The 12,818-nt window shown below is 43.1% G+C and overlaps 1 protein-coding gene across 2 annotated transcripts in view; it reads left to right on the top strand.

The window, feature by feature from the left end:
* The first annotated feature begins 4,082 nt into the window (after positions 1-4,082).
* ABHD5 (abhydrolase domain containing 5, lysophosphatidic acid acyltransferase) overlaps positions 4,083-12,818 on the top strand; it is a 29,174-nt gene continuing 20,438 nt past the window's right edge. Inside the window, exon 1 of one of the 2 annotated variants that reach the window (XM_039230359.1) lies at positions 4,083-4,222. In XM_039230359.1, coding sequence (XP_039086290.1) covers positions 4,176-4,222 — 47 coding nt within the window. In that variant the 5' untranslated portion in view covers positions 4,083-4,175. The remainder of the gene's footprint in view (positions 4,223-12,818) is intronic. The other variant, XM_039230358.1, reaches the window with a different exon arrangement.

Below are 12,818 nucleotides of genomic sequence, written 5' to 3'. Positions count from 1 at the left end.
GTAGGAAGTTTTAAAAAAATTATATATTCAACTTTTTAAAAATCAATATTGAGTTGTTCAAGTTTCTTATTTTATCCTGTCAGTTTTGGGCAAGTTATGTTCTCTAACTTAAGATAAAATCTTGTTTATTTTCTCTAAGTTGTCAAATTCATTGGCATAAAGCTATTTGTAATATTCCCTCATTATCATCCTAATGTTGGTAAGATCTGTAGTCACATCCTCTTTTCCAAACTGGTAGCCTTTATTTCTGTTTGTTTTTTTTAATCTTGATTAGTTAGCTAGGGGTTTATCAATTTTGTGAAACTCAAAGAACGAACTTTTGGCTCATATTTCATGGATTTTGCTTTTTTTACTCATCAATATGCACTGGAGAGTTTTCCAAATTAGTGAATATAGATTTACCTCATTTTTATTAATTACTGTCAAGGCATTCCATATTATGGGGGAATCAGAATTTATTTAATCATGGGCATTCTTATTTTGTTTTCTTTTTCTTCTCTTTCCTTTCTTCTTTTTCTTCCCCCCCACTTTTTTTTTTTACTATTAGAATACTGAAAGAAACATCCTTTTATATATCTCCATATGCACACGAGAGAGACTGGACTTCCAGAAATTAAATTGCTTGGTCAGAGGGTATATTAATTTTCCATTTTTTAAACAGGTAACTTCCAAACTGTTTTCCAAATGGCTATATCAATTGGCACTCCCATGGACTGGGTAGAAGTATTCCCCATTGATCCAGGTTCTTGCCAATATTTAGAACCATGAACCTTTTTTAGCTATGTCAATCATGGTTTGGATTTTCATTCTCTTGATCCCAGAGGAGTATAGGCATCTTCTGTCTGTTTAATGGCTTGAGAGTTTTTTCAGAAGGATTTTTTAAAAATCTATTTTCTTTTTTTTTTATTCTTTAATTTTTCTTTATATGTTGAAGACATTAAACCCAGATCTGTTTCAAATTTTTGCATTGTGTTTTATTGTACATCTTTTTTTTCCACACAGAAATTTAAATTTTGATGTGGTTACATTACTTGCTCTTTTCCTTTATGGCCTGGCTGTTGTATCTTGCTAAAGAAGGCCTTTTATCTGCTTTTGAAGAGTTCAACTGATATTCATTGGCAAGTCAGAGTCTCTTGTTTCTGGAGGGCACTTCTTCCACTGAGTTCTAGAATCCAGACCTTAGGGGACCATGGCCCTCTTCTGCCACAGCACCATGGTAGAGCTCTTGATCCCTCATCCTTACATCAAATTTTAACATGTGCAACATCTCCCCCCTCCTCCATCCCCTCCCTCCATACACACCTTGAAAACAACTTGAAACCACAGAACACCAGAAGGAATATAGAGAACCATCCAGTTTCAAACTCTCATTTTCATAGATAAGGAGTATACAATCTAGACCTTGCTGTCCAAGACGGTAGCTGTTAACCACGTGTGGGTTTTTATTTATTTTTATTTTTTTAATGTTTTATTTATTTCTAGGAGAGAGAGAGACAGCGTGAGCAGGGGAGGGTCAGAGAGAGAGGGAGTCACAGACTGAAACAGGCTCCAGGCTCTGAGCTGGCAGTCAGCACAGAGCCGGACGCAGGGCTTGAACCCACGAACCGTGAGATCATGACCTAAGTGAAAGTCGGACACTTAACTGACTAAGCTACCAGGCGCCCCACATGTGGGTTTTTAAATTTTAGTTAACCGAAATAAAAAACTCAGTCACACTAGTCACATTCTAAATGCTCGATAGCTACATGTGCCTCATGGCTACTTTACTGGACAGAGGGATTTAGACCGTTTCTATCATCACAGAAAGTTCTAGCTGCTGCTCTAGAGCTTTGTTATTTAAAGGGTGGTGTGCTGACCAGAAAACTGGGAGCTAATTAGAAATACAGAATCTTGGGGCATCTGGGTGGCTCAGTCAGTTAAGCTTCTGACTTTGGCTCAGGTCATAATCTCGTGGTTGGTGAATTCAAGCCCCGTGTAGGGCTGTGTGCTGACAGCTCAGAGCCTGGAGCCTGCTTTGGATTCTGTCTCCCTCTCTCTCTGCCCCTCCCCCACTTGCCTACGCTCACTCTCCCCTCTCTCTCAAAAATAAATAAACATTAAAAAAAAAAGAAATAGATAATCTCTATTAATAATCAGGCCACATACCAGACCTACAGAATTGGAATCTGCAATTTAAAAATATCCCCAGGAAGTTTGCATGCAGACTAGAGTCTAAGAAGCCCTAATCATGTGACTTTTCCCCCTGAGGTCAAACAGCTGATGTCCATGCCCTTCCCTTGACCCAGGCACCATTTCCCTTACTATCCTATGTCCTTCTTATTATCTCCCTACCACACTACTTTCTCACGTTGATTAATTATAGCACATTATTGACATTTATAGGCCAGCAAGGCCCCTGAAGCCCTCAGAAAGACCTCCATGCCTCCGCTCCATTCTGGCTTTCTAGTGCCTGCTTGGCAGACTTCGGAGAAAGACCCAGGGTCCTGTGACAGCATTTTCCCTAAAAAAAATAAAAAAATAAATAAATAAATAAAATAAAATCCCTGTCGGGGGGCGGGGAGGGCTAAAAATGAAAGCCCACCTTGGAACCAGTGGGGCACCAGTCACCGACTGGGTGGCACACTTAGTCACGGTGATACAATGGCTGCATTTAGTTTCTCCGATGCAACAGCTCTGGGGAATTGTGTGCAGAACAGGTCATGTCCTTGAAAATGTTACACCTGACTATCTGATTGGACAGTCAAGATCTTCCAACTTGAGCACTCTGACTCAAGGTTAAGTGGAGAGTGGGTCACCCAAAGGAAGTGGATTTGGAAACAGGGCACCAGGCTGTCCTGGAATGTTGGAGGACCTGCTCTCAGACCTTTTCAATACATCGTTTCTCAGCAACTAAAACAGAGTGGACACAGAGCAGGCACACGGTACGAGAACAGATGAACGGTAGTGAAGGGAAGGAAAAATTCTTCTCTACAGGTCTTCCAACTGGACTAAGAATTAAATTTACATGAGACAGACTGACGGGAGGAAAAAAAAAAAACAACAACGTTTTATTACACAGAGGCCCAACAATGAAATTGAGACCTAAAGAAATGACCAAGGCGGGCAGTTTTTATACTTTCCAGACAGAGACAATACATCTGTGAAGAACTGACCAGATATAGAAAACTTAACTTTGGAAGCTTCAAATTAGGAAGGAATTCTAAACAGAATCTGGGCCGGGGTAGTAAACTAGTAAAAAGTAGCAAGGTTGTTTATAAAGCTTCCTTGGCTCTCAATTCCTATTTTTGGTGATAAGGATGCCTTATCACCTTACAAGGAGGGTACCTTTCACGTGGTGATTGATTTCCTGTTTTCAGGGGACTGAGGAGGGTCTGAGTGTTCTTCCTACATAGACTGTCTCTTAAGTAACTTATTTAAAATAATCAGTATGCCAAAGTGGCACATTTGGGGACAGCCTGCCCTTGGCCCCTACAATACGGAGAGGTATAGTTACAAACCCACAGTATGTGATGGCTAAACAGGTCAAGAAGGTTGACATTTACGTTGGCGATTCCAGCTCAGGAACGCCGCTGACTGACACCCCTGCGGGGCATACAGAGGGCGGGGCTCACAGGAGTTGCTGGTCGGGCCACTACTGGAACTCCAGCACCCAGACCAGTACCTGCAGGTGGGCGAATATCGACGGAGGGTCCTGAGTCACCCTTTCCCCTTCCCTCCCCACCTGGAGGGAAGGGCTGGCCGCAGGCCACAGTCCTCTCCACGACTGCAGTTCCATTCGCCTTTGCGGCATCTATCGGACACTATCTTGGCCTCAGTCCCAAGGTACTGACAGAATGCCTGCCCAGTGCCCAGCACGGACGGTTAATATCAGCGTTTGATGCATTAACAGTCATTACTGAAACCGGTTCCTTCCTAGCACCGCCAGGCGAGCCTTACCCGCGCCTCAGTGTACAGCCCCGCCCGGCGCCCGTTCCGAAGTGCACCTGACAGGAGGACGCATGCGCAGCTGGTGAGTGTAGGTGGGGCCAGCCGGGCGCGCGCCGCGTCGTGCGAGTGGGAGGGCGACGCATGCGCGGGCGGCGGTGGCCTTAAGGGCGGCGCTGGCCCCGGCTGTCTCAGTCGGCGAGTCAGCCGGCTTGGAGGCGCGACCCGGCGCTCGCGCGGCGACGACGGCCATGGCAGCCGAGGAGGAGGAGGTGGACTCGACGGACACCTGCGAGAGGTGAGTGCGGCCGGGACTTCGTGGGGGTCGGGAACGCGCCCCCCACGAGGGCAGGGACGCGGCCGGGCGGCGTCGCAGAGGACTCGTACCCCGCCTGGTCTCTCCGTCGTCCAGCCTGGCGTGAGACCGCGCTGCGCCCCGGCCTAGCTCTGCCCCTGGCGGGCGTCCGTCGGCGCCGACCCGGCCGCTCCGAAGCCCCCCGGACCCTCGCACCGAGAGGTCGCGGCGACGCGGTGTAAGCGTCTCTGCGGGGCCGGCGGCGGGGGTGGCCCGGCACCCACGCCCGGGCCCGTCATCCTGGGTGTCTCCTCTGACCCCGCCTGCCCTAGGGCGGCCAGCGGGCGGTGACCGGCCGTCCCCGCACGTGCCTCGCGCCGCGGGAAACGGCTGTGGCTCTCCGTGCGCCTAGAGCGCGGCTTCGGTCTGAGGGTGCCGTCGGGGCTGAGCCTCCGGAGCCGGGAGGAAGGGGCGGGGCTTCCCTGGGACCGTAGGTGGGGACCCACAGTCTCCCTGGGAGCCGAGGGAGCTTGGGTTGGGGGGGTGTCGAGGGAAGGAGGAGCCCCGCGCGAGGGAGCGCGGGTGGGGGCGTGGCGGTGTGACTTTGGGTTTCAGAACGCGTTTAATTTGTAGATACTTAGTAGAAAGTTAACGCGGCATTGGGAGCAAGTTCAAAATTAATAACCTTTCAGGTAGAGGTCGTCCTTTGCTTCTGAGTGTTGTGGCGTTACCGGAAACGTGTGTGCGCGCGCCTCAGAGGACATGCATCTGTAGAAAACTTCGTGGCATCTGGAGGACAGGTGTCCAACGTGAAACTTAATCTATGAATATACTAAGTTTTAAAATATTCCTTCCCACCTGCGACTGACTTCATGCCCTTGTCAGTAGAGAAATAGCAACTAATTCGTGGACAAAATAAATTAGGAATATTATTGCCCTGGTTTTCAAGGGTGGCAGTTTCTTTTGGAAAATAAATCAGCTTTTGTGCTTCCCTGTGTGTGTTTCATATTTTGATAACAAGAGGTCTAGAGAAGCTTGCGTGTGAAACGTAACCTAAGGGAAGATAATGTGGAGTACCACAAAGACAGGTGTATTTGGAAAGATGCAGGGTTGGGGCGGGGGGGGGGGGGGACCCTGCAGTTCTGAAGATTAGAAACGGGATTCTTCCCTCTGGGTTTGTTTACATTATAAATAGGTGCATTGTTTTGGTTTGTTGATGCAACTTCCTTGTTGAGGTAAGATGCTGCAGGTCCTCATGTGGACACAAGTAGGAACCTAATTGGTAGCTTGATCCCAACCAGTTTGTGACAACATTTTTTACTCTTTCTGAAACTGTGTTTAGGCGAACTTTTCGGACTCCGTATTGTTGTGGGGCCTGGGACTCTAGGGCGTGACTGTGGAAGGAATTTGTGGACCCGGTGATAACGGCAGATCAATGGGGACCGACTGTAGAGTCTTTAGAAGTTGACCAGCCATAGTCCCACAACAGAGGTGGGCCTCCTTGGTGCTCTTGGCAGTATACTTGAGCTGTGTCCAGGGTCCCTACTCGTGTGGCCTTCTGAACGGTACCAAGTAGGCGATCGAGTACCTGCTACTGCTAGACGTTGTCTAAATGTGCTCATATTACCTGAAGTTGACCCTGTGTGCACGGTATTGCTGTTCATTTTTCATTAAGAGCTACAACTGAGAGAGATGCCAGCACCCTGTTAACAAGCGGCCGAGCTGGATCCGAGTTCCCCGTGTGTCTTGATTTAGTTTATGGTCCTCTCCACATATCTCTGCCGCCTCTCAGTGGGACTGGGACTCGTGTGCGCGATGTTCTGTTCTTGTTTCTTTTACTCTGCTGACACTTTGTTACTTAGTCTTTGCATCGCCACAGTAGAACTACCCAGGAGCTGAATGAAGTAGGCTGTGGGAAAACACCAATCTTGAATCAAGTTTTCTAAGACAGTTAAGGTTTAGGTGGAGAATTGACATTAACAAAGGAAATAATTATAAAATGGTTTAGGAAGCCTTTTTTTTTTTTTGGCACATATGATTCTTGTTGTTTTTTTCCTTGTGACTTTCTTAGTAAAGACAGGCATGCCTGGACATCATTGGGCTTTCAACATCTAACCCTTTCCCGTTGCAATATAGTTGAGAAAGCTAAATGTAACAAGAGTAGGGTGGACTTCTGCGAATTGATGCAAGGTTGTCCCACAGAATGATTATGGATCAGTTGAGTTTAGAGGAAACTTGCCACAAGATTGCTCAGTTGCAGTGTAGACCGTAGACTAGGTGGTTTGCAGTGGTGTGCCGGGAGTTGGCTTGTACTGGCAAGAATTTCGCCAACTTTTGGCAGCCTGGAATCAGCCATGGTGGTAGCATTTACACCAAGGAAACCATCAAATGCTATAAATAAAGGAATTTTTTTCTCCCTTTCTCCTCCAGTGGGTTTACCAACCTGCTCTTGGATTTACATTAGAATGTGTCTATGGAAGTAGGATAGTGGAATTTTTCTATCCTTTAAACGACTTCTCTCTGTTGCCATTTCCCTTTCCCAAAGCCTTGCCACCCGACTGTTTAAAAATCATAACATTTCTCAATGACACGTCTCTGTGGGCTTTTATTTTTCTGGGTACTTAGTCTTTCTGAGGTCTTGAAGTTTCAGTGTTTGAAATTCTTACCAGACATTGTAGCTCTTAAGACATTTTGCTTTTTCTGCTGCCTCAGACCAGTAGTGACTTCTATTAGGTTCTCTTCTTTTTCCATTTAAAAAAAAATTTAATGTTTGTTTATTTTTTAGAGAAACAGAGTGTGAGTGGGAGGGGCAGAGAGAGAGACAGACACAGAATGGGAAGCAGGCTCTAGGTTCTGGGCTGTCAGCACAGGGCTTGAACTCAAGAACCGAGAGATCACTACCTGAGTCCCAGGTCAGCTGCTCAACCAGCTGAGCCACCGAAGTGCTCCTTTCCCATTCTTTAAATGTCTTGTACTTAGAGTCCTTGAAGTATCTTTTCTGTGGAGAGAACTGAGATGTCATCCTCTTTAGTATTCTAGTGTTGTTTCTAACTGTGTGCCAGATGTTTGCACCTCATTCCTTAAATGTAACATTCCTAACAAGACTCAGATCCTGTTTTCCCCTTTTCTTCTCCTGAACTAAACAATACAAAAGGTCCGGTTCTTCCCCTTGACTTCCCTATTTTCATTAGGGCACTTCCGTTCTTTTGGTCATCCGGGTTCAGAACTGTGGCCTGATCTTTTGACTGCCCCCTTCCATCTTCATTGCCCTGAATACCAAATCTACCAATTCCAGTTGATTCTAAGTACATCAGCTTTCCATTTCAGTGTCGCTGCGGAACCACCTGAGTCAAATGCTTCTTATTCCCTTTTCTGGATTGTAGCAGGCTCTTTAATCCATAGAAACACGTTTTGTTCCTATGCTTTCAACATAGCTTATTTCATTAGTTACTGTTATGCCCCTCCAAGAATCACAGTCTTGTTTGTAGCATAGCTACATTCAGTGAGTTTATTATATGTACTCAGCCTGACTCTAAGCCCTTTGCAGACACTGTGGCTCTTACCTGTCTTTGGAGTCTTACTTCCTCCTCTGCACTGGGCTCTAGTCTTTCACTGTTTCACATGTTCCTTCTATTTCCTCCCATGGCTTGGTTCACACGATTGTCTCTGACCTGAAACAGATTATAATCGCCCTTCCCTAAAGGGCTGTGTTGTTTACCTTGATGGTACTCACATCATGTTTTCTCATATAGGTATTTGTATATTTGTTTCGTCTGCGCATTGAGGACAAAGCTTTTGTCATACTCAAATGTTCGGTAGAGCCTAAAGCCCTTTGTAAATAGTAAGCTTTAATTAATGCTTATTGAATTAAACATGTCAATATTGTGAATTTATGCTGACACAAACATTAAGACAAAAAGACCTGGTAATTGATTATATATTTTGCAGCTTTGTTGCTTGATATTTTTACATCCTATGATAGTCAAAGAACATCAAAAGATACATTCATAAGAATTCAAAGTTTGAATTTGACTAGGTTAACAATTAAGATCATGAACTTAAGTTATATTGAAGAGGTTGGGGATATGATTCTATTTCTTGACCTTGTATGAACCAACTCATACTTCATTGTTCTGCCTTTTCTCCAAAATGTCAGTCACAGACCAGCAAATGGAATTTTAGTGCTGTGACAAAGAACTTAACAAAAGATTGTAAAGTCCCAGGATGGTCCACTTAATGAAAACAACACTGGATAGATAGTACATTTGAGAATTACAGATGACTCTGAATGGAGCTCTTAAGGATTTGACTTCTATTACTTGTTATTGCCATTCAGAAATATTGTTAGGTTTTTAATCTAACCTCATGGTTCTGTAATTCCTCACCTCTGATTGTGAATGATAAAAAAAATTGTGTGCAGAAATGATTTTATTAAAGTTATTGGGGTGCCTGGGTGGCTCAGTTGGCCAAGCAACTGACTTTTAGCTCAGGTCACGATCTTGCAGTTCACGAGTTCGAGCCCTCCATTGGGCTCTGTGCTGACAGCTCAGAGCCTGGAGCCTGCTTCAGGTTCTGTGTCTCTCTTTCTCTCTGCCCCTCCTCCACTGGCGCTCTGTCCGTCTCTCAAAAATAAATATTAAAAAATTGTTTAAATTATTCAGTTTTATCTGGGATTTTTAGTTTTTAATCTGGTAGGTAAACTTATTTTAAAGCTTTTTAAAAAATTGTTTAAAATGTTTTTTATTTATTTTTGAGAGAGAGAGACAGGGCATGAGCAGGGGAGGGGCAGAGAGAGAGAAGACACAGAATCTGAAGCAGGCTCCAGGATCTCAGTTGTCAGCACAGAGCCCGAAAACGAGGCTCGAACTTGTGAACTGCAAGGTTGTGACCTGAGCTGAACTCGGTCACTCAGCCGACTGAGCCACCCAGATCCTACTAAGATAAACTTATTTTAGAACTGACGTGAAATATCACTTAGGTTTGTTAAGCAGGGTAAATCTAAAAGTACACCTGTAGTTCTATTTAAGTATGTTTGATGCCGTGTCTGACTCCAGAATGCTGTTTACTGTGTGAAAGAAGGCAGGAAACAATTGGGGGAAAAAATATCACCAGCACATGACTGTGTCTAAAATACTGATTCTCCAGCTCTGGGTCTTTGAAACTTACATGTTAGAAATATAAGGGGTAAAAAGTTAAAGAATATGAATTAATATATTAAAATATAACAAAGGGGCTTGGATTGTCATTGATCTAATGGTTAGTGATCATTTGAATCACGTATTTATTTAAAATAAAAGGGCTTGTTTCACCTAAATTATGGTTATATGAGACATATTCTTTTTGTTTCCTCTTTTCAAGAATAGGATTTAGGAAACCATTACCCAGGAAAGAAGGCCTTTATTTGCAAAAGTGTTGTAATGTCCACTTTGAAAGTTTTTAATCATTCACTGGTTGAGGAACTATTTTAGAGGAATATATATATATTCACACCTCTAGTTTGGATATTTATGAAAGAAGCAAAACCTCACGATTTCTCTAAATGAGAGAGAATACTATGCTTAGAGTCAGATAGAGAGCAGTAATAGACAGCTTTTCTCTCTTGACATTACCAGTATAGAGATGAAGGCCATAGTAAACAAAATTGTAATATAATGAAATCCTCTTTACTTGTAACCTAATTAGAAATGTTATTTAAGTGGCCAACAGTGTGTGGAAATTGGCCAGCCTTCTGTATATTTTCTTCAGAAAACTTTGAAACCTGTTTCCCAATGTTTATAGATTGTGCAACTCAGGTTTGGTAATACTATAGATAGTCAGATGTCTTAGAGAACAAAACAGGGATTACCAGGAAGCTTAAATGTTGATGGCAATAGAGTATAAATACAATGTTAATGATATTTTTAAAACTAGGTAGAAAGTTAAGGTAAAAAATTCAGTGTTTTATCTCTCTAACTCTTAAACTACTGATATGTTGAGCACCTCTTTTTTGTCTTAGAATTGCCACCTCTAATGTAGTCTTTCAAATTCTGTTTTTTTAACTTTTTAACTCAGAAGTCTGCTCACTAAAAAGATTCTTTGTCTGTTTTTATTATAGAGATTATAAAGAAAGATTCCTTTTATTTGGCTTTTGATTAGATGCTCTAGGGCTTGGGCCCTCAGCCTTGCTCATAGGTCAGTGCTCAGCGAATGGGGCTGCATAGAAAACATTTTGATGCACAGCGGTGAAGTCTTCCTGTTGTCCTGGACAGGTGTGAGCCCCCATGGTGAATGCCTCTTTCTTTATATTGGCATTGACATTTGGGCTGCTTCTGAAGTTAGAGCCCCAGCCAGTGGATGAATGGGGTTTATCGATTAATGGGGTTTATCCCCTGCTTAAATAAAACAGGGAAGTTTTGCTTTCTGTTTTTTTCAGAAGCTATGAGGAGGCAGCCTGTATCTTGGCTACCCTTTTTGTTTGTTTGCTTGTTTACTGTTTTATACCTGGGCCACGTGAATTTCATTTTTACTTTGGATTTCATGACCTCAGAAGAATTGCTGTCTATCTGACAAACTTCAGCCTTGGTCCGTAGTTCCCGTTTCCCATGCTAAGCCTAGAAGGCAGAACAGCACCAGAGGACCTAGGAGAGCTTGTGGAAGGGGCAGACGGTCTCTCAGCAGTAGAGGTTAATTTACCATGAAGGCAGGAGGTGAAGTCTGCCGAGTGTTTGTGGGGTTGAAGCAATAGATGTGGCAAGCTCAAGCGTGGGAACTGGGAACAAAGAGTGATCAATGATCAAGAAAAGGAAGAAAAGATAGACCCCAGCTTTCTACTCTTCAGAAACGTTCCTTTGAGCCCATTACGTATGTTGGACTCAATCGTGAAGAGTATGTCTAAGAAAGAAGTAGAAGACAGTTTCTATAAAACATTTTTTCATCTGCTTTAGGCAAAACTGATTGGACAGGAATGTTATCAAGGCTTACAAGAGGAGAGGTTTCTTTACAGTTCCAGTGAGTGTATTTTACTATGCTTTGTTAAATATAGATTTTTCAGTTTAAATATACTTCAGAAAAACTCCACTTAAAAACAATTACCTGCTTTGATAAAAAGATTGCCTTGAAAACCTGAAGAGGATTAGTAGCTCTTGTGGTTCAAACGCCCGGAGTTCTAGTGTAATGCACTAGACTCGTAAACATAAAAATGTTGTTTTGCCTTTTCTCTTTGAGTTAAGACCGTTAGTAGGAGGCAGAAATGTGGACAAGACCTCCTGTCCTTTGAAATCTGGTTTTCTTTCTTTTGTTAAAAATTTTTTTAATGTTTTATTTATTTCTGAGAGAGAGAAAGAGTGACAGAGTGAGCAGGGAAGGGTCAGAGAGAGAGGGAGACAACAGAATCCCAAACAAGCCCCAGGCTCTGAGCTGGAGGGGCTTGAACCCACAAACCATGAGATCATGACCTGAGCCGAAGTCTGACAGTTAATCGACTGAGCCACCAGGTGCCCCTAAAAGCTGGTTTTCTAATGAGCAGTAGGCATAATTCCTATATTGCAGGCTGGTATATAACATTTTAAACTCAAGGACGTGAACATACTAGGTATCCAGAGAATGTAAATTTTTCTAAAAGACTGTCACATGGGGCACCTGAGTAGCTCAGTAGGTTGAACATCTGACTCTTGATTTTGGCTCAGTTCATGATCTCACAGTTCATGGGATGGAGCCCTGTGTCAGGATCTGTGCTGGGCATGGAGCCTGCTTGGGATTCTCTCTCTCCCTCTTTGTCTGCCCTTCCCCTGTTCCTGCATGCAGTAACTGCATGTGCGCTCTCTCTCTCTCTCTCTCTCTCTCTCTCTGTCTCTCAAAATAAATAAACTTCAGGGAAAAAAAAAAGACTGAAACAAAGACTGCATTGTGTTTTCTTTGCCCCAACACGTCTGTGATATCTTCTGGAGCCCTAGTAAATTATAGTTCATTTCACTTTATTTACTTATTTAGTTAATGCTAACCTCTGATTCTCTCTGGCAAAGAACTGTGCTATGGTTTGAGGGATATATAAAAACACTGATGAGAATGAGGTGTAAGTAACTTCCTCCTGGTACTAGCTCTTATTTTTGTGGCCTAACAGACTTTGATGACCATTCCTGGTTAAGGACAAAAGAGCTTCAGCTTAATAATGGTTTACATTTTAAATTTTAAGCTCTATAAAGATCAGGAGATTGTTTTAATTGCCTATTCACTACTTTTTTCCCAACAATTGACAAATTGTTGAGTGATTGAAAAACTCATTGCTAAAACTTTGAATTGTTTTTCCTTGATAATTTGTAAATAGCCTTATATATTTATAGACTAATAATGATGTTTTCTATTATGTTTACACCTTGATAATAAGGCATAAGTGACATTTGTGGGGGTGCCTAGGGACCATATCATCTTACTCTGTTAATGTAGAAGGTTTGAAACTAGCACAGAGAATATTTGGAGTGGAGCCTGGTTATAATGCAGGCTACTGTGTATCTTTTTTTTTCCATGCAGGTCTAAGGAATGTGACTTTGTCCTGTGACTTTATCCTGTGAAATGAATTAATTCCATCATGTATTGTAGTTGCTGGGTCCCCTGTTTCCTCCAT

Source organism: Hyaena hyaena, unplaced genomic scaffold (genome assembly GCF_003009895.1).
Source record: "Hyaena hyaena isolate Hyena2069 unplaced genomic scaffold, ASM300989v1 scaffold_45, whole genome shotgun sequence".
Classification (NCBI taxonomy): domain Eukaryota; kingdom Metazoa; phylum Chordata; class Mammalia; order Carnivora; family Hyaenidae; genus Hyaena; species Hyaena hyaena.
This window is presented reverse-complemented; position numbering and strand designations above follow the sequence as displayed.